Source organism: Zeus faber (genome assembly GCF_960531495.2).
Source record: "Zeus faber genome assembly, chromosome: 6".
Lineage (NCBI taxonomy): Eukaryota > Metazoa > Chordata > Actinopteri > Zeiformes > Zeidae > Zeus > Zeus faber.
In genome coordinates, this window is record NC_137201.1 from 30,631,182 (window position 1) to 30,650,809 (window position 19,628).

The 19,628-nt window shown below is 39.4% G+C and overlaps 1 protein-coding gene across 1 annotated transcript in view; it reads left to right on the forward strand.

Moving 5' to 3' along the window:
* Nucleotides 1–19,628, forward strand: part of pot1 (protection of telomeres 1 homolog) — a 63,004-nt gene that overhangs the window by 23,063 nt on the left and 20,313 nt on the right. The window contains exons 6-10 of the mRNA XM_080002718.1: nucleotides 1,055–1,129; nucleotides 3,573–3,699; nucleotides 12,484–12,614; nucleotides 15,499–15,792; nucleotides 18,462–18,617. Of these exons, the coding sequence (XP_079858844.1) occupies nucleotides 1,055–1,129; nucleotides 3,573–3,699; nucleotides 12,484–12,614; nucleotides 15,499–15,792; nucleotides 18,462–18,617 (783 nt within the window). The remainder of the gene's footprint in view (nucleotides 1–1,054; nucleotides 1,130–3,572; nucleotides 3,700–12,483; nucleotides 12,615–15,498; nucleotides 15,793–18,461; nucleotides 18,618–19,628) is intronic.

Here is a 19,628-nt window from a genome sequence, read left to right on the forward strand (position 1 = left end):
AACATGACAATGATCCAAAACACAAGGCCAAGTCGACCTGTCATTGGCTACAGCAGAACAAAGTGAAGGTTCTGGAGTGGCCATCTCAATCTCCTGACCTCAATATCATTGAGCCACTCTGGGGAGATCTCAAACGTGCAGTTCATGCAAGACAGCCCAAGAACTTACAGGAACTGGAGGCTTTTTGCCAAGAAAAATGGGCAGCTTTGCCATCTGAGAAAATAAAGAACCTCATCCACAACTACCACAAAAGACTTCAAGCTGTCGTTGATGTTAAAGGGGGCAAGACACGGTATTAACAAGTTCAAGAGATTTTTTGTCACATACATACACATACGGTCGTACATATATGCAGTGAAATGTCATGACACCCGGTTATTACGCACAAGCTCTATAAGCTTGAAAAATGCTCAAATGTGCGTAATCGACACGCTGTGCTCACGCAGGCGGCCGCAAGGGGCGGCGCCACAATCGCGATTCTGGGTTCTATAATACTGGGGTATGTAAACTTTTTATCAGGGTCATTTGGGTACTTTCTTTTGTCATTTTGATTTAAAAAGAGTAAACACAGTTGTTTGCCAATAAATAGCTTCACCCAACCATTAACCATGAGTGGAAGAACAGCTTTTGTGTTATCATTCATATTCTCTGAAGAATGGCCAAGAAATCATAAATTCTCCCAGGGTATTTTGAGCACAACTGTATGTATCGTCTGGTGTCAGATTGTAGAAGAAAGAAAATTGTGAGGTTTTCAATGTAAATTGGTAATTATGTACAGCTCTAGTAATAGACGTAGCTCTGCATTTAATGAAACCTAAGTTACCAAATCAGAAGAAACCGGATCAATAAAAGAGTATGTCAACAACGTATTTACGATAGTGGAATGTTGCATCACGCCAGCAACACACAGGTTGTAGAATCAGGGACTGGTGCCAGAAGCAACTTCAAGGGTCGAGACGTCTCCCCCCCCCCCGTCTGAGCAACACGGTAAAAAATAAAAGGGAGGAGCGTCGCTAATCTTTCATCCGGCTATCGCTCTCCATCCTGTTCTCAGGTGTTGCGCTTCCTCCTACGTGCCTCCCAATCCCCAGCAGCGAAGACGAAGAGAAGCTCTTCACCGGTCCCCGAGGTCAGAGTCAGAAGCCTTGTTAGTTAGATTTCTCCCGGATGGTGTGGGGGCGGGGGGCGGGGGGTGACCTGTCCCTGTTCCTGTTCCTGTCAGAGTGTTTCATGTCAACAAGTGGCTAATCCTGCTGTGAACCTCGAATGTGTCATGTTGAAGCTCGACCTCCCTGCCGCTGGCTATCACCTCCTGGCGCAGTGAGAAAGGATGAGCGGCAGTTTTCTGGCCTGTGGTTTCAATATTATGGTCTTTCCTTTTTCGGCAGCATCATTGTTGTGGTGGTGGTGTGTTGTTATTAAATTCACCATATTGTGATAATTAAATAATTAACTAATTAATTATTAAACAAATTATGACCAGAAGATGTGATGTGAGCTTTAATCTTTCAGCGTGAGCTTTGGATACATTTTATAGGAAAATTATATCAGACCAAAAGTTTTGTTTTGATATGTACTAATGGCTCTTCTTCGCTGAAGTAAAGGACCCTTTATTCAAATCAAATCAAATCAAACAAGCATATCACATACAATAAAATCCAATGCACTTAACATAAAGAATGATACGAAAATAAAAATTTATAAAATGGAAATTGACAAAATTATTGGTATTAAATATTGGAATATATAGATGAACCAGGATGAACCAGGAACTAACGTCTTTTAGATGATAAAGTTTATTCAAATGCAATGGCATTTATAGGCTCTCAATAAATTATGAAAGAATCTCAGCAATAGGGTTTTTTTCATATATTTTTCTCAACAATGGAACCTTCAAGTTTACGTTAAGTTAGGGTTGTGTTGCTTCTGCTGCAATTGATGGGACCTAATTCACATTTTATTTGTTGCCACATTTCTGTGACATTGACTTTAATTGCCTTCAAATTTAGATTGGAACTTATGTTTGTGGAATCTAACGTGATGATTGCTGATAATTGCAGCAGTTCCACTCGCATGACTGACTTTGCCGTCAGGGTCTGAATGTGTGTGTGAGTGGGTGAATGAGGGGCGTTAATTGGCAAGCACTTTGAGTGGCTGTAGTGGACAAGAAAACCACAATCAAAATGCAGCGTGTTTATGTGACCATATTAGAGCTGTACCTGACACAGATTTTTGTCAGTCAAATCACATATGGCTGTTCAATGTGAATATTCAACTATTTGCCGGGGGCAATTGGGGCGCATTTGGCGCACGTGTCTCCCTCTCCGACGGTACCGACAGCCATCGAAGGGCACGCCAGAACAGTGTGTTTTTATTTTATTTTACGTCTCTCTTATGGACTGTGCGTAATGGGGACACTTTGTTAACACCCCCTCTGTGTTATGCACAGAAAATAATCTTTAGTATCTATGAATCATGCTCTGTGCCTTGTCCCCACACTGTTTTTAGTTGTTTTATTTGGTGGAAACAGGGCTAGCCTCTCCATGTTGCTCTCCGCCGTCGGGGTGCACGGGAAGCCGTGACCGCGTCTGTGTCTGGATGCAGACTATTGACACACAGAAATATATTTATGATTCCCCTTATTTATAATTCCTCATTAGAATGGTATCCCTGTGTCTGTTATTGTAATAGACATTGACTGACAAGAAAAATAAAACAGCTGCTAGACTTAAAGAATCTCAGTCGACTGACGGTTTTCCGACTGAGCGTTTGACTCTTCGACATTCATGGGGCAGCCCTAGACCATATGCTGTGTAAAACCGTATTTGGATTCCTCAACATTTAGCAGATAAATGTTTCCATTGTGTTACACTCCCATTGATTATTGTGCTAATGTTTTTACTGTATTTCTCAGCCCTAAATGGAAGCTTTTATGACAAATCTGTGTGCTTATGGCGCCCAATCTCAGGCTATTAACCACAACAAACAACCACAGCAAGCATGCTCACTTTCTTACTAGATAGCTAACAAGAACAGGAAGCGTTATTGTAGCATTTGTTAAACTAGGGCAGGATTTTGCTGAGCATAGATATTCTTTTTTAGTAACTCCCTACAGCATTCCCATACACCTGGAATCTGCACGGTGCTATCTGTCTCCTACTGTTGACAGGTACAAGCTGCCCAGTACAACCACAGTCTTGTGTTGTTAGTCACTCACAGCTGTGTATTACAACCATGTTCTGATGTAGGTCAGACTCATTCAATTGATGTCACACTGAAAATATATTTTTTGTCTGATATTTTTTTTATCTAGTGATATATTTAGCTCATGCCTTCTGAAACATTTTAATTAAGAGTACTGAATTGTGTATTGTTATATGACATTGTCTTCATTTTAAAATGCTGCGATACTGCTGAAACATGATAACAATAGTATTTGATTAATCGCCTAACTGCACATTTAAGTCATCATCTTAAAATGATTATGTTGTGACATGTTGTGGCGCTGGTGACAGAACAAGTTGTGTACCCTTTGTTCTTCTTGACGCTCATTCATTTTCCTTTTTTGGCAGGGTGCTAAATCAGCCAAGGTGTCTAAATACATGTACGCCCCCCTCAGTGACCTGAAGCGGGGGGCCGTTGTCAATGTCTATGGAGTGGTGGTCTTCTTTAAGCAGCCCTTCAAGACCAGAGGCACAGGTCAGTTCAACTGTGGATTTGTTGACCAGGAACTTAAGTAGGTATGAATTCAATATACAGTGCATAAGGGCTGGGTTTGAACAATCAATACTAATCAACCGTGACCCAACGCAGCAAAACACGCTATGTCGCACATTTCTGAAATCGCCACAAGCCGCTAAAACAGTAGAAAAAAACTTTCTCTAAGTAAAATTCAATTTTCCCAGATTCATGTACCTTGTACCATGTACCTTTTTTTTTTTTTTTGCTCGCAATATATTTTCAAAACCAAATTTGACTTACAAATAGTAGATAAATGTTCAACCGTCAAGTTAAATATTCCCGTTTGATTACATGGGGAAACACAGTTCACTTACTGAGACGCTAAACAGCGCTGAACAATGCCGAACAATAGTTTCCTTAAAGGCGACCGTCCAGGTGAATATCATTCCTCCATATTCCATGTGAAACCGTTTTGATAGAGTTTAACCTTTAAATCTTACTACTTTTACACATACACAGAGACATTATTGTGTAGGGGCGTACACCGACGAAGAAGTAGGACGTCACTTCCATAAACAAGACTAGGATCTTTCGGTTTCACTTGTCTGTTAAAACATTCATCTCTGTGTTATGGATTAGGAGAAGCGGGTGTCGGAAGATCTAAGTCATATATAGATCCAAGATAGATCCAAGTCAGTGTAAGCAGCGTGTACAGGACTACATTTTCCGCGATGATAATCAGTTCTCCGACAGCGATGCTGAATCTGATACCCGCATAATCACGGACTTGGAGAACATTTCAAACAGCAGATTTCAACCTGAACGTGATAATTAAATGGAATATTTTCAAGAACCACTGGAGGAGACTAATGACACACCCATTGTTGTTACAACGGAAGAAGGTGATGACGTGACAAGTCCGTTGAGGTTGGTGATGCAGATTATGAACAAGTAGCAATGGACAGGATTCTCAAGTTTTCCTGCAAATGCAGCCAGGGGCAAGATGAAAAGAAGCCCAAAACAGGCTCTGAGTGTAGCTGGGGTAGGGTTGAGGTTAGCCCAAATAATAACTCCAAGAAATTTGAAGGTATTTGGCATACGCACATTTATATATTAAATGACACACATGGTTGATATACAAAGACTTATATTATTGACAGACTGTACATTTTGTTGTGTTGTCTGCACTTTTAAACTCCTAAATAATTCCACTTTTATAAAACGTGTTTTTTCTTACTGTTAAATAAAGGTTTTTTTAAAAACAAAGATGATGTGTGTTGATGACGCTTTTCAACATTCCCTATAAACACAAGAACAATGCACATGAACAATTGCCCCATTCAGCAGGGTGTCAATTCGCCATGTAACATGTAGCAATGTGGCTTTGTTGGTCCTCCAGTACATTTGCATTCTGTGAGCTTGCTGAATGAAGCCAAGTGTGGGGGAAAAACATTGAGGGTGATTATCTTAGAAACACAGTTTGCCGCACCCTCGTCATTAAAAAGCCATAGCTTTAGAAATATTTTGTTAATTCACACAAGTGACACCTTGTTTTGAAAATTTGAATCAGTTTGAAAAGTGTATGCCGTTTTGAAGTGATGCAACCATTTTCACATAGATTACGTACCATCAGTCACAAATTAATTTCAATATTTAATTTGTTGTCTTGGACTGTATTGTGAAATTATTTTGTAGTGCACCTCAGGTGTAGTGGTCGAGCGATATGGGTTGAGAGAGCAGGTTGGTTGATGGCCGACACAGTATATAATGCCAACATCATGGTTTTTCTTTTGTTCGTTTTTTTTATCTGATAAAATACAACAATTTAATAATAATAACAAATAAGACAAAATTGCCTAAAATAAACAAACATTTATTGAACACTAATGTTATTGTTTGCATTGTCGCAATTTGCTTAAGTAGATCTGCACTCTGCAGTGCACTTATTTTAAATAAATGTATCAACCTAATAAATGTCTACAGAAAATCCAAAAACTTACAAAAAACAAACCAAAAATAACTCTGGAATGAAAAATAAATAATTATAAATGATTTTTAAAAAAAAAAGGTAATAAAACACCGTCAAATTAAAGTCTGGTCAGGAAATCAAAGAGTCTCCCCATTACAGAATTTATTATGCAGGATTTGCAGGAATTATCATTTACAAATAAAGTATTTACATAAATTATATATATATATATATATATATATATATCTGGATATATATATATACTATAATTAAGTTCCATAGCAGTAGAAAGCAACAGGAAAACGTGACGTTGCTTGGGAAGGAATTGGACAGTCCCTTAACTCAGTTGTGTTTAAAATATGTTGTTTCATACAACTAGGAAGCACATGAAAATAAATAGCTCTAAATAAAAACACAGAAAAACGGTAACACACGCACAACGCAGCGCTGTCTGGGGGAGAAAATAAACTCCACTCCAATTCTCTGAGTTAGGTTTACACTTTGCTTAAAATGTGAAGTATTTCCAAACAGCACTCCTTGTGTTTTCTTTCAAAATCGGAGTCACGAAGGCTCTGCACTTGAGCGAGGAAGCTCAGCTGCAACCAGTACATTGATTGTGCATAAAATTATTATTGAAACTGTTTGAAATATTCAGAATTTAATGTATAGAAAAACAGATATTATATGTCTGCAGACATTTTTTGTTTATTGGCCTAGTGAGTGCATCATCCGATGCTGTTTATCTTGAAATGTGCAAATATCGTCAAAATTAATCGGCAGACCACTAGTCAAGTGGTATACTGAAAATTTGGTGGCAATTCTCACTATATGAAATGTCAATATACAATTGTATTGTGAGCCACCGCATCAATTTTGGATTGAATCTAGGTTGAGTGGAATTGTGACCCTTTGTATCACAATGTCCCCTGCCATGACGCAAAGGCATTTGGGCTTATTTTGTTCTGAAGACGTCTTTTTGGTCCAAAACCTCTACTTCTTTTTAAGGTACCTCCACCTTTACTGAGATGACAGTGCACACCGGCCTCTCAGCGGCATTGAAATAGCATTATCGCTAACTATATAACTGGTATTGGGACTCCCTGATTCAGTGGGCAAGGTGTTTTTTGTCAATCAGTACAGTAGATATACTCTTACTCACACAGTAGGTACAGTATACTTTTAATTACCAAAGAACAAGATGACATTCTATTCACTGTAGCTGTATTATTCCAAAAAAAAAGTACCCTGTTGCTCACAGGGTTTTCAAAATAGGCCAATTTGGTTAAAAAACAGAAAAGCTGACAACCTGGAAGTATTTAAGGCTTTAAGGCATCTTCTACTGAGTAAATGATCCTCCTCTTTGGACATGCCAAGAAAATAATGAAGGCAATTCTTACTTAAAAGTAAGAATGTGTTGGTTTTTTTGACTGCACTTTTTGTCCTTTTATTTCTTTATATCAAAGCCTTGCTTCCAAAGAGCACCTTACTCTTCTCACCTATGCACAGTAGCAAATACTGTTCATAATATAAAAATTGAAATTGTACATTGCCCAGTCCTAATCAATTATTAAATATCCGTATATTTAAAACTCACAATATTAACACAAAATAATTACTACCTGATGTTTATCGTTCATCACACAGCTGATATGCTGACAAGGGGACACACACACTTACATAATCAACTGACTTTGTGTTACAGTGGTACCTCAACTTACGACTGCATCTACTCACGACTAATCCAAGATACGAGTCGCGATAGTCGCAAAAATTTGTATCGACTTGGGACCGACTGCTCCAAGATACGACCGTGGAAATTTGCAGTTTGCGCGTTGGCGGCCAGTCAGTCAGCAGTTAGTCAGCGGGCGACCTACATGGTGTGTGCACATAGCTCGTGGCTTATCAATATTTTTTTCATATTTACTGTGTTTGTGCTGTGTATTTTGTTTATTTTCACCATTCATGATTTCATAATTTATACGACATACAACTGTTTTAACATACGACCGTTCTTATAGAACCAATTACAGTCGTAAGTCGAGGTACCACTGTATTTAGATTGTAGTTAGAGAGAGAGATGCAGCCTATGATAGATTTGTGCAGAAGGCCTTTGTTTTCATTTGGGAGGAATGTATTCACTGTTTATGTGTTTGGACGGTTTATTAAAGGATCTGCCCTCTGGCAGACGGTGAGCCAGGCCTTTAGCACACATACTGTACAGGCTTCTCTGAGTACCTGAATACACAGGGTTGGGTGTGTGCGAGGGCTGTCAGAAGTATTCTGGTAGCGGGAACATTTTGGGTAGTTTTCAAAAAATGAAATTCATGTCTTCCCTTCATGGACCGCCACTGATTGTAATTTGCCCGACCATTGTCTGATCAGAATTTCTCTGGTTTCTCACAGAGTGTGTTTTTAAAAATAGGGGCAAATTCACAAAGAAATTGGTTGCAGCCTCTAAAAGCACCGTGAATTCACGTTATCTAGTATCTAGTTGCACCCGCTATCTGCGGCGTCATGGCGTCGGGGGACCCCGGGTTTTACTTTGCATTTTTACGTTTATGTGCAGTGACTATAAAACATTTAAATTGTATGAGTAAATCTACAATAAATCGTACTCTTCCCACACAGTTAAATTATTGTAGAAATAAAATGTGTATTTATTAAAAATTTTACCGCCGAGGCTGCGCCTGCGGAGCCGCGAAAGGTCCTGCAGGTTTGATACCATCTGTGGCTAAATGCCAATTTGGACCATTTTAGTGGTCAATTTGAATAGGAAGTTAAATGGGGGAATTGAATAGGAATTATAGAACTGTTTTTGTCAACGTTTGTAACGCCTTTTTGTACACAAAATGATTCAAAGTTTCAATGACTATCTTTTCGAGTGCGTTTTCACTACCGACCCATTCTGCTACCTCCTGATGCCATGACAGTAACAATTATACTAATAATAATGTCGAAATAACTGGAAAATCTGGGCGTTACATCCCTTATAAATGTGTTTCAGTAGCATCAGCTTTCTGAAGATGATCACGCAGAGCTGCCTTTTTCTAAATATATTATTTGGTCTTGGACAGTTACAACCAACTCTCTGCAGATGGTAATAGCATCACTCTGTGTTTTTGAATTGGACACTATTTGCAATGAGGCTCATTTGCATAGAAAGGGGCCAATTTTGCACCAAATGTATGCATAATACCTAATTTAAATACACACATATAGCAGCGGCGCAGGGAGATGCTGTTTGCTTGGCAGCGCAGTTAGCAGTGCATTTCACCGTTAGCAGATGCTTTGTGAATTATACGCAGGTTCTTTTCTGTTATTGGCGCCGGTTTAGTGGCCACAAAAGCCGCTCAATCCTTTTGTGAATTTGTCCCTTGGACTTACAAAGCGTTTTACAGAAATACCAATATGTACCTACCTAAATACCAAAATAAGCAGAGATATACAAATAGAAATAGAGATACACAGAAAGTTTAAGCTCCTGATTCGATGCATTGGTTTCCAATTTCAAGTGCTGCAATGAAATCTTTCAGTTCAGTCGAGTACTTTGACATCGCCAGGAATAAAATCCAATTGGTTCTTTAATTACCACACTAATCATCTCCCATTTCTCTACCTCGTACCTTGTCTACAAATCGCACCAATCAAGAAGCTTGAAATTTGGAAATCCAGATTTTTGTAGGATTTTTCACATAATTTCATCAGGATTTCCCACACAGATGTCTCGTTGGACAGCAACGTGGTTTGAAGTGTTTTGATGAATATTATATTTTCTTGAGAAGTCATATAAAATATAATATAACACTACACTTTAAAGCCAGCAGACCTGACAACCTGCATGAATTTTGTGTACCAACCACGCAGTTCTTGGTCAAATACGCAGGTACGAAAAGCCAGCTGAAACCAAACAACAAAAAAAGAAAACATTTAACGTGAGGTGCATCGGTCGGTTTTCATCTTAATTGGCCATGACCGGTGATCGGATGATCAGCGTCAGATATATTTTCAGATTCTGTTCCATTCAAATGTACACGCCCTATACTGTGCTTATGTACTGTACTCATAAAAATGCTGCAATACTCAAACGCGATACAACGTAATGTAACCTAGTTGCGTAGTTGATGTTCAAAAAAGAGCAAAAGAGAGAAAATGTCAGCTGTTTGAAGGTTCTTCAAGGTAAACAAAGAAGATTATTATAAATTATTTATCTGCTGACAATATTCGAACACTGTGCAGACTGCGTTTCTATCGCTGTCTCAGTGAACGTTCCATGTTATATTTTATTTTCCTGGAACTCAGGGACAGTTTTATGTTCTATTATTGTTCGACAGCAAATAATGAACAATAATAAACACACTGTCAAAATTGGAAATCTCACTATTGTGGTAACTGAAAATTGCAGCGATAGTCAGTATGTGCAGCTGCCCTATTACATGAGCGTGATCTGATCACGCCATGTATTTGTCATTGACGTACAGCAGATCAGAAATCGGAATCTGCAGGTCAGACTTTTAAAAAATCAGAATTGGACAAGAATATTGAAATCACGGCATCTCTAGTTGGTAAACATGTCCGGTAACTTTATGAGATGATGCATATTATGGGTATATCCTAATGAGACATATTTGTATACTGTTTATAGTTAGCCGTAGTAGCTCGCATACGATGTGATGAGCCTCGTTATGAGGAGGCTACGGTTTGAATAATTGATGGAGTCATTTAGCTGCCGTAACTCAAACACCACGGAGACTCCCTGGTACTCTGTCGTGTACTCTAAATGTTTTCCCAAGGTTGACAGGTCTGAGCCAGTGTAAGTGGCCAGACGATCTTCTCTTAGCACCTTGAATATAAAGTGAAAAACAAATTGTACATGTCCAAACACTTAATAATTTTCTATTTTATTCTATTATATATTCTGAAAACATCAAGTTAAGCTGAGTGGATGGAATAACCATTGTGATTTTGAAATTAATTTGCAGGCCGCATTTAACAATAGGTTATAAATCTGTAGCAGGTCGCATTCAATTTTCTCAGTGGATGTGGGCCCCAGGCCTGTTACTTGGGGACCTCTGCTCTGTTGTCATTAAATGAGCAAGAGACAACTTTTTGCTTTTACTTATCATTTTGAAGGTAATGTTTATTGCACAGTGTAATGGCTATACAATAATGACACCATCGGCGTTTAGAATGGTTTCCTTACAACCCTTGATTTCACTATGCAATACGGACTGCCACCGGATGCAAATGATCCATTTATGGCAGCGTGTCACAGCAAGTGTGTCAACCAATGCGCAACCATTAGTGGAAATGGCGGACGGTGGATCAATCGACTTCACGTGGATCATTATCCCTTGGATATAAAAACAACGGTTGAGAAATGTCAACGTTACAGTGCTTTTTTATCCAGAAACAAACGCAGCTCCCCTGTTTACTTGTTTGCTTACATGCCAGTCTTGTCCACTCGCATATGGCGGCGACGTTGACATATCGCAGCAACGAGCCAAAGTAATCAATGCGGCGTCTATGTATACATGTCCGATTGAGCAACCAAAATGAATAAGATTTAAGTAAAATTGTGACAATTTCAATTAACCTCTTCACTGAACGTTTCTTTCTTTCTGTCTATTGCCCCTTTGAGGAACAGAAAACAAGGTATTTTAGAAGAGTTCTACCTGTTCACTGTCTCAATTCAGATTTTGACACATGTAATATCTACCACAAAGACGCCCTGCTGTAATCCACCCACCAGCTGCCAAACCTGTTCAGCCATTTCCTTCCCCTCGAATGTCCACTCACACTGTCGTACATCCGCTAATGTCCTCATAAAGCATCACACTGCGAAATCGTTTGTCCATCGACCTGGGGTGTAGTTAGAGGTGCTGCACTCATATTGTTTGGTCCCGGTGTGCAACATTTGGCCAGAAGAGTGATGAAAGTGGTGGTGAGACAATAAGCATCTCCCACCCGCCCCACAGTCCCTCCGCACTCTCAGGGCCTTCGGCTTCAGCTCCTGATTCGATGCACTGGTTACCATTATCAAGTTGTGCAATCCTTTAATTATTCAGATAAAGGTGTCTTTCAATTCAGTGTTTAAAATTATTTCAATAATTTCTTTGCATTAAAAAATCCGCCTTCGAGTAAATAGTTTTCTTTTTTTTTTTCCCCTTATACCTAGTTAACTGAAAGAGGCCTTTTGAAGCAGAGAGAATACAATGGATAGTAGTGATCAAGTGCCGCCTCGTCACCTAGGCGGTTATTCTCCCGGTGTTGGCTAGCAGACAGGAATATTAGGATAATCCATCTAATTAGACACAGCAGAAGAGACAGCCAAAATTGGCCGGTCTAACATACACATACACACACACACACTTGACAAGATTGGTATACTACCGATACTGTGATTTGAGACAAGGTCTGAGATTTTGGTTACTGTGATATTAACTGAGACAGAATGTTGTCTTTTCCTGCTCTTAAAGGCCTCATTCGAGTAGTGATCAATTTTTCTGAACTTGGACTGAAATCAGACTGTTACACTTTGGTGAAATGAACAATCAATGTCTCTAGCTGCTTGGTCCTCATATCTAAGTATATTTCTGATATCGTACCTGATGTTATCATACTGTAAATTAATCTCAGGTGTCTTTAGTCTTTAATGTGGGATTTATAATATAGGTAGATATTGTGATTCAAATACATTGTATAACATTCCCTGTTATCATTTTAATACATTTCTGCCCTATGTTCCACCGGCATGTGGTTGGTTTGCATCCTGGACTAGACTGGATAGATCAGGTTTCGCTGAATTACATGGTGAACCTTTGTCTGTGTTTCAGACTTCTGCTCCAGTCTGAAGATCACAGACCAGTCCAACCAGAGGGTCGGGTGTACCATTTTCTGCGAGAAGCTAGAAGACCACCCAAAGATCTTCCAGATGGGAGACATCATCCGCATGCATAGAGTCAAGGTAGAACAGGACCTGTCGCTTTGACCAACATTTCCATTAGCAATATTTCTATTTTCACTTTTAGTCGATGTGTGTCTTGACGATAAAGAATAATTCATCTTAACAACCAGATCATTTTACACAATACATATTTCCGGGTATCGGTTTATGAGCTCAAAATGTTGTGTCAAAGAATCCAACTCATTCTCCCAGGGCTGCCTCCAAAATGTCGACCAAATGTTAGTCGATGAGAAAAGTCTTAGTCAACCAAGTTTTTCATTGGTGCATTGGTCGCAGGAAAAAAAAAAAACTCCATTCAGTAGCGCCTTTTTAAAATTAATCTTAAAATCTTTATGACCCGTGTAGCAAACGCTTGCTGGTTGTTCCTACACATTCAGAATAGGGATGTTCCTCACGACTAAGTTCCCTGAACTTAGACTGGTCGACTCGTCTAAAAGTCAAAAATGGTATTGTGTATATTATAAAAAATATTGCGTATTTTATAAAAGCCATTTGAAACCGTTAATCATATTCTTCAATAACCAAATCATATTTTAAATTCCCTGATGGATCGGGCAGATGCGGGCTGGAGGTGCGCCCGATCCCCGGGGGGCCGGGGACGGGGGAAGGCGCAGCACGTTATGGAGTACGCAGCCCTGGGAAATGCACGGGACGAGGTGTCCCTGATGAGGGGACGCTGACAGCGGCAAAACGATGTTCCATTCACATTTCAGTGCAAATTATGTCAATATGTATTTTAAATGTGTACAGTACATTATTAAAATAATTCCAGGGCCTGATAAGTTTAACCGATGTAATGTTTAACAAGTGTAATTAACAGACGGCTTCTAGATGAAATTTATGTTTTTAATGCTGGATATTAGACTTATTAGACTTGTATTTATTTGTAATGTAGCACAGAGATAGCAATGCTAGTTCTAACATTCTTTCTCAGCCCTGGAACTCAAACCATTTTCTTATGCCCAAAAAACATAAATTTTAATAATTAAATCAATATCATAAATGTGCGACGATTAGTCGACTTATGGCTTTAACTGATGGCTGACGAGGAAAATCTTTAGTTGGGGGCAGCCCTACATTCCACTGAACTACATGATGTCACATGAAAACGGCAGCCTTGCAAGTAAAACTCCCTGTAATTTTTCGAATTTTAAAACCTCATTGTGAGATATGAGGTAGCTCAGTATTTATTTAGACTATCAAACGGTGTATCGTGATAAATTTGTTATTTTTATTTTTGTTTGTGCTCCATCTATTTAGTTGATTTATTTGTTCTCAAGCTTTAAGGCAGTTCAGTGATATAAGCAGTCCAATTTAGTTCCATCAGTTTCACACAGAACCTGAATTAATGAATGCATACGACCGTTACCTTTTCAACACTGTAAAGAAATCTAAATCTCAATTAAGGTTGCATTTTGTGAGGCTTTATTTGACCCTAGTAGTCCTTATTGAACCCCTTGTTCAGGTATTTGTCCGGCGTCTTTGTTACTTATACACTCACAAAGCAAGATACTCTGTATTTTTGTTTGTAATCAGTGAACAATGAACAATTTTGAAATATAATTTAATTTAAGTTTTCCACAATTGAAAAATTGTTCAATTTTTTGTTTAATTTTTTTGAGTTTCTATGATGGTATGATGCTGCCACACCAAACTAAAGTTTTGAAAAGTTCCTTGTTCCTTATTGGAATGATGCCAAAGCAGCCTCTAAAATACCCTCTGCACTACCCTTACATGAATCTTGTTCATAACACCAGATTAAAGTGTATATGGCTTTACATGCAAGATAATACAGATACGCATTTGTGACTCCTAATCTCCCTTTTACCTCTTCACAATGATATTTATTTTAAAATTGAACCTTGGCTTTTACTCCATCAGCAAGAATGATAACAATACATATTAGACCGTGATTGTGGGCTATGGAGGGGTACAGTGAAAATTAAAAATGCTATTCTGGGAAAGATGTTCATCTTCAGCTCTACCCCATAGGGATAACGGAAAGATTGACCACCTCTTAATATCATCCTTGATGGAATGTATCAGAGCTGGAGCATTCCAATCACATATTTTGCTAATAGGGGCTTTGATCAACAGACCCAAGTACCTAATCCCTCCTTATTTCCAGATAAAGTGTGCCGAGCCAAGGTCTTTGAAACCAGTATATTAATTAAATGGCCTGGCCTCACTTTTGGGCATGTTCTTTTTGTAGCCTGAAGAAAGTATTATGTAATCATCACTAGAACCTTCGGCACTGAGTGTGCTGGCTCAGACAAGGTCAGCAGAATATCACCTGCATACATATTAAGTTTAAAATCCTGGCCACCTGACTAAAACACCTGTAATCTCTTTATTTCTACATATGGAATATATTGACTATTGACTCTAAAGTGAATATGAACCGTGATGGGGACTATAAACAGCCTTTTCTTGACCTGGGGTTGAATTTCTACGTCAACAAGTAGGCATAGCGTGACCATAAAAAATACCTTAAAGATGTAGCATATTGCATTAGTTTCTGCCATTAGGTCCACTTTGGGTACATGCACATACAGTGTACATGATAACATGAACATTAATTTTGTGGAATTAATGTGTATATTTATTTTCAAGGGGACAAAAACAACAGATTTATAGAGACAAGAAACAATTATAAAAATGGACCAAAACATTAACTAATTTAGTATGTATGCCACTGAGAATAAAAAGAACATGTGGTATCTTAATGTAGTATCTCTATGTATCTAAGCTCAGAGAAATTACCGTGTTTATTAAAAGGTTATGAACACATTGCTGCTTTTTACAGAACTTTTTTACCAAAAGTTCTGTAAAAAGCAGCAGTGGCCTTTAATATCGTCTCTCTCTTCCTCCCTGGTGCCGTCAGATTCAGAGCTTCGGTGGCTCAGTTAACCTGGTGAACACCTTCGGCTTCTCGGTGGTCACATTCGACGGGCGGCCAGGGGGTGCTGTGGTCCCCCGCACTTCCAGTAAGACCTTCAACTTTGACCAGGAAGACCGGCGGGCTGTGGAGTCGCTCCGCATCTGGGCCGCCGACCAGGACTTTCTCCCTGCAGTTACCAAAATCCCTCTGTCCGCTGTTCAGCCCAAAGCCTACTTTGACCTCACCTGTCAGCTTCTGTTCAAAGCTCCCATAGATACGACGTGCACCCTGCTGAAGGTGGGAAACGGAGAGGAGTTTTTCTGCAGATAAAACTTTATTCTCTATCGGTGGTTCTCACCATGTGATCTGGGGGCGTTAGCACCATTAGAGAATGTACAATAATCACTGTTTTGATCCTAGTTCCACTGTTATCTCCCTAACTTTATGGATTCCTTGATAAGAAAAAGGTTGAGAGTCACTACTCACAAAATAATTTTATCAGGGCTCTGGGTGACTTTGTAAAGAAAATAACAATATACACCGAGCAGAGACACCATTAAAACCACCACTAATATTGTGTCGCTCTCCCTCGTGCCGCCACAACAGCTCTGGCCCATCAAGGCATGGTCTCCACAAGACCTCTGAAGGTGTCCTGTGGTATCTGGCACCAAGACGTTAGCAGCAGCTCCTTTAAGTCCTGGAGGTTGTGAGATGGGGCCCCCATGGATCTGGCTAATTGTTCCAGCACATCCCACAGATGCTCCATCGTATCGAAATCTAGGGAATTTGGAGGCCAAGTCAACACCTTGAACCCTTTGTCATGTTCCTCGGACCATTCCTGAACATTTTTTTGCAGCGTGTCAGGAAGCCTTATCCCGCTGAAAGAGACCACTGCCATCAGGGAATACTGTTGCCATGAAGGGCTGAACTTGGTTTGCGTCGATGTTTTAGGAAGGTGGTACGTGTCAAAGTAACATCCAGATGAAAGCCAGGAACCAAGGTTTCCCGGCAGAACATTGTCCAGAGCATCACACTACCTTCTTCCCATAATGCATCCTGGTGCCGTCTCTTCCCCAGATAAACCACACGCAGGCACCCGGCCTACCACATGATGTAAAAGAATGCGTGATTCATCAGACCAGGCACCACCTTCTTCCATTGCTCCATGGTCCAGTTCTGACGCTCACGTTCCCATTGTATTCGCTTTCTCTGGCGGACAGCAGTCGGCGGTTCACCTGTTGTCCTTCCTTGTCCTTCCATTCGTCTGGCCATCACAATTTGGTCCTTGTCAAAGTGGCTCAGATCCTTACGCTTGCCCATTTTTCCTGCTTCCAACACATCCCCAAAAAACTGACTGTTCACTTGCTGCCTAATATATCCCACTCCTTGACAGGTGTCATTGGAAGGAGATGAGCAATGTTATTCACTTTACCTGTCAGTGGTTTTAATGTTGTGGCTGATCGGTGTATAATCTGGGCATAAATGCGGTGGGAGCTTGGTATCGTCACAAGCCAAACTGCTGCCAGTGCTAAGTTATTATGTATTAAGTATTTTTTCTTGATGTGTGTTTTTCAGCAGTAACGTGTCTTCACATTAATTTAGACAGTCTCACTCTGTCTTAATCTCTTATACACTATTATTGATACACTTGTTTCGGTTCTTGTTCACAAACTCCCCAGAGTTATTGTCTTCATTTAAATTTCCTCTGCCTCTTTCATATTCTGCTCAAAGCATCTTATAATGTATGCTCGAACAAAACATACTTTTAAGTGGTGCGTGTTGGGTGGAACAAAGTGTTATTTTATTGCTATTTTATTTATTTATTCTTGTTGCCTCAGGCGCCACATTTGTCGCCTTGACACCATGATCTCGAGTCCAGAGCCTTCAAAGCCTTTTTTATGACAAGATTCCCTGTTTACATGAATGGGACACACCAGCCCTGACGTTTCAATTTTGCAATATTTGTAAAGGGAAAACCTAACCAAGCATTAAGTGGGTTTTTCACTTCTGTAATGGTATTAGGTACTAGCTTTTAGAGTATTGAGTTTTCCATCACACAGCAGTAACTAACTACCAACTGACTCGTCACACAGTTGACACTGTTTGCATCTCTGCAAAGTGAGGTCCAAAAACACACCTGCAGTTTCCGCTTTTCGCTATAGGTGCCGCCAAAAACAATGAAACGAAGATCTTGGAGACTTTACGTATCAGTCATATTGGTACAATTAGTGGCCTAGATCTTAAATTTCCAATATTTTAGTACAGCCTGGTAGTTGATCTGACAAGCTAGATGTAAACATCCACTCTGAAAAAATATTTTACTGAAACCAGGCCACAACGTTTTTTCGAGCCGTGAGGTGGTAAATATGGTGACACAATGTGTAAGTTGCATTAAAATTCTATTAAAATTCAAATGTAAGCTACAAAGATGTAACCACAACCATGAATGTGTCGATAGACACAAAGGTTAACTACAAATTCAATTGAAACCAGTGAACATAAATTTTGTATGCTGTGAGGTGGTTATCAATGTATTTATTTATTTATTTATGCCAAAGCAATGCACAATGTCTTCAGATGTATTCTATAATTCTATAACAAAATGCTAGTCTTATCTTCAATTGTTGAATGCTAATACAAGAATTCTCCATCAAAACAGTGGACTGAAAATTATGTGAAATTTCCATAATGCCATGTCTTCTGTTATTCAACAAAATAATATTCAGAAAAAATTCCATACTAACCACCATTGGCAAATATTGCTATGAAATTAATAATTGCTCTACTGTTGTAACATATCTCATCCTATCTTGACTTAGGCTTTGATAAGTACTTATCTGCACATGTAGATAAAGGGATAATTCTCGGGGGATTCGTGGGGACTCCACGGTCATACTGCAGCCCGTGTGTGGACATGACGTTAAGCTGATGATGTGTAGAAGGTGAAACTGGGTTTGTGTATGCAGGTATGGGACGGGACCAAGTGTCCTCACCCTCTCCTTGATGTGCTTGTGGAACCGTCCACCATCGAAGGACCTCCCTCGCTGTCCAAGGAGCGTTTGGACATGGCTGTCAATGTCCTGGTCTACGACAACCATGCTGAGGTCGCCAGGAACCTTAAGGTCAGAGGTCACAGCTCAAGAACAAATGATACATATGGCTCCGAGGAGTATTTTGGCCTCTCATAGTCTTTAATTTTGTTTTCTGACCTATAACGAGCTGTTATTGCAGATTTTAGGTTCAGTTGTTATGATTGATGTTTCTTTGAATCCAACGTGCCCCAAATTTATTTTCTATTTACTTAGAATTTGAATATTCATGAATTGACATAACTGCTGAACGTAATAAACCTTTTCCTAATGTTTTTAATAAAAAAACATAGCATACTGAAGACTAGATGGACCTGCTCCCACTAAAGTGAATAGCTTGTTAACAGGGTATTAGCTCTTAACTCGTGGAATGTTCAGCTGACTAAAGAAAAATAGTATTTGTCTTGTGAAGCTCCCAGGTGTGATTGCTTGGCATCGGTAAAGCAAAAAGAGCATCCACCTTTGAATTAATAAAGTTGTTCAAACTTTGCAAACTTTTCAAAGATAAGGCATTTGTGCTGATGGATAACTTCCGTATTAAACCCTTCCAGATAAGCTGTTTGATCTGTAATGTGGCTCTGATATGTGTCAGTCAAGTCAAACCAGCACAGCTCAGCAGACTGAAGTTCTGTTGTTGCGCTGAAACGTTAAAGTTAAACCATTAACACAGCTTTTTGCAGTTGTGATGAAGTTCAGAGGGAGAAAATGCTGCTTTCTCATAAACAATGAAGAGCATTAGCGTTCCTGCTAGGCCGTTCCTGAGCGGTCCCATTCCTCGTCCACGGTCTCATCACTGGTATTATGGAAGTGATAGAGCACTTAGTTTCAAATGGGAAAGTCTTTGACATCAAAAATGGCTTCACTGACACTTTAGAGAAAGGAATTCATCTCTTTCTTTATGATGGCAAATCGTAAAGAGAAATTATATCCCAGTCACTTTCAGGCTCATACTTAAATGTCATAATCTCATTCTTTCATGGAAAACTAGATAGACCATTTGGAGGCACATTTTCAGAGGCAACCTTCATCCAACTTCACATCCTG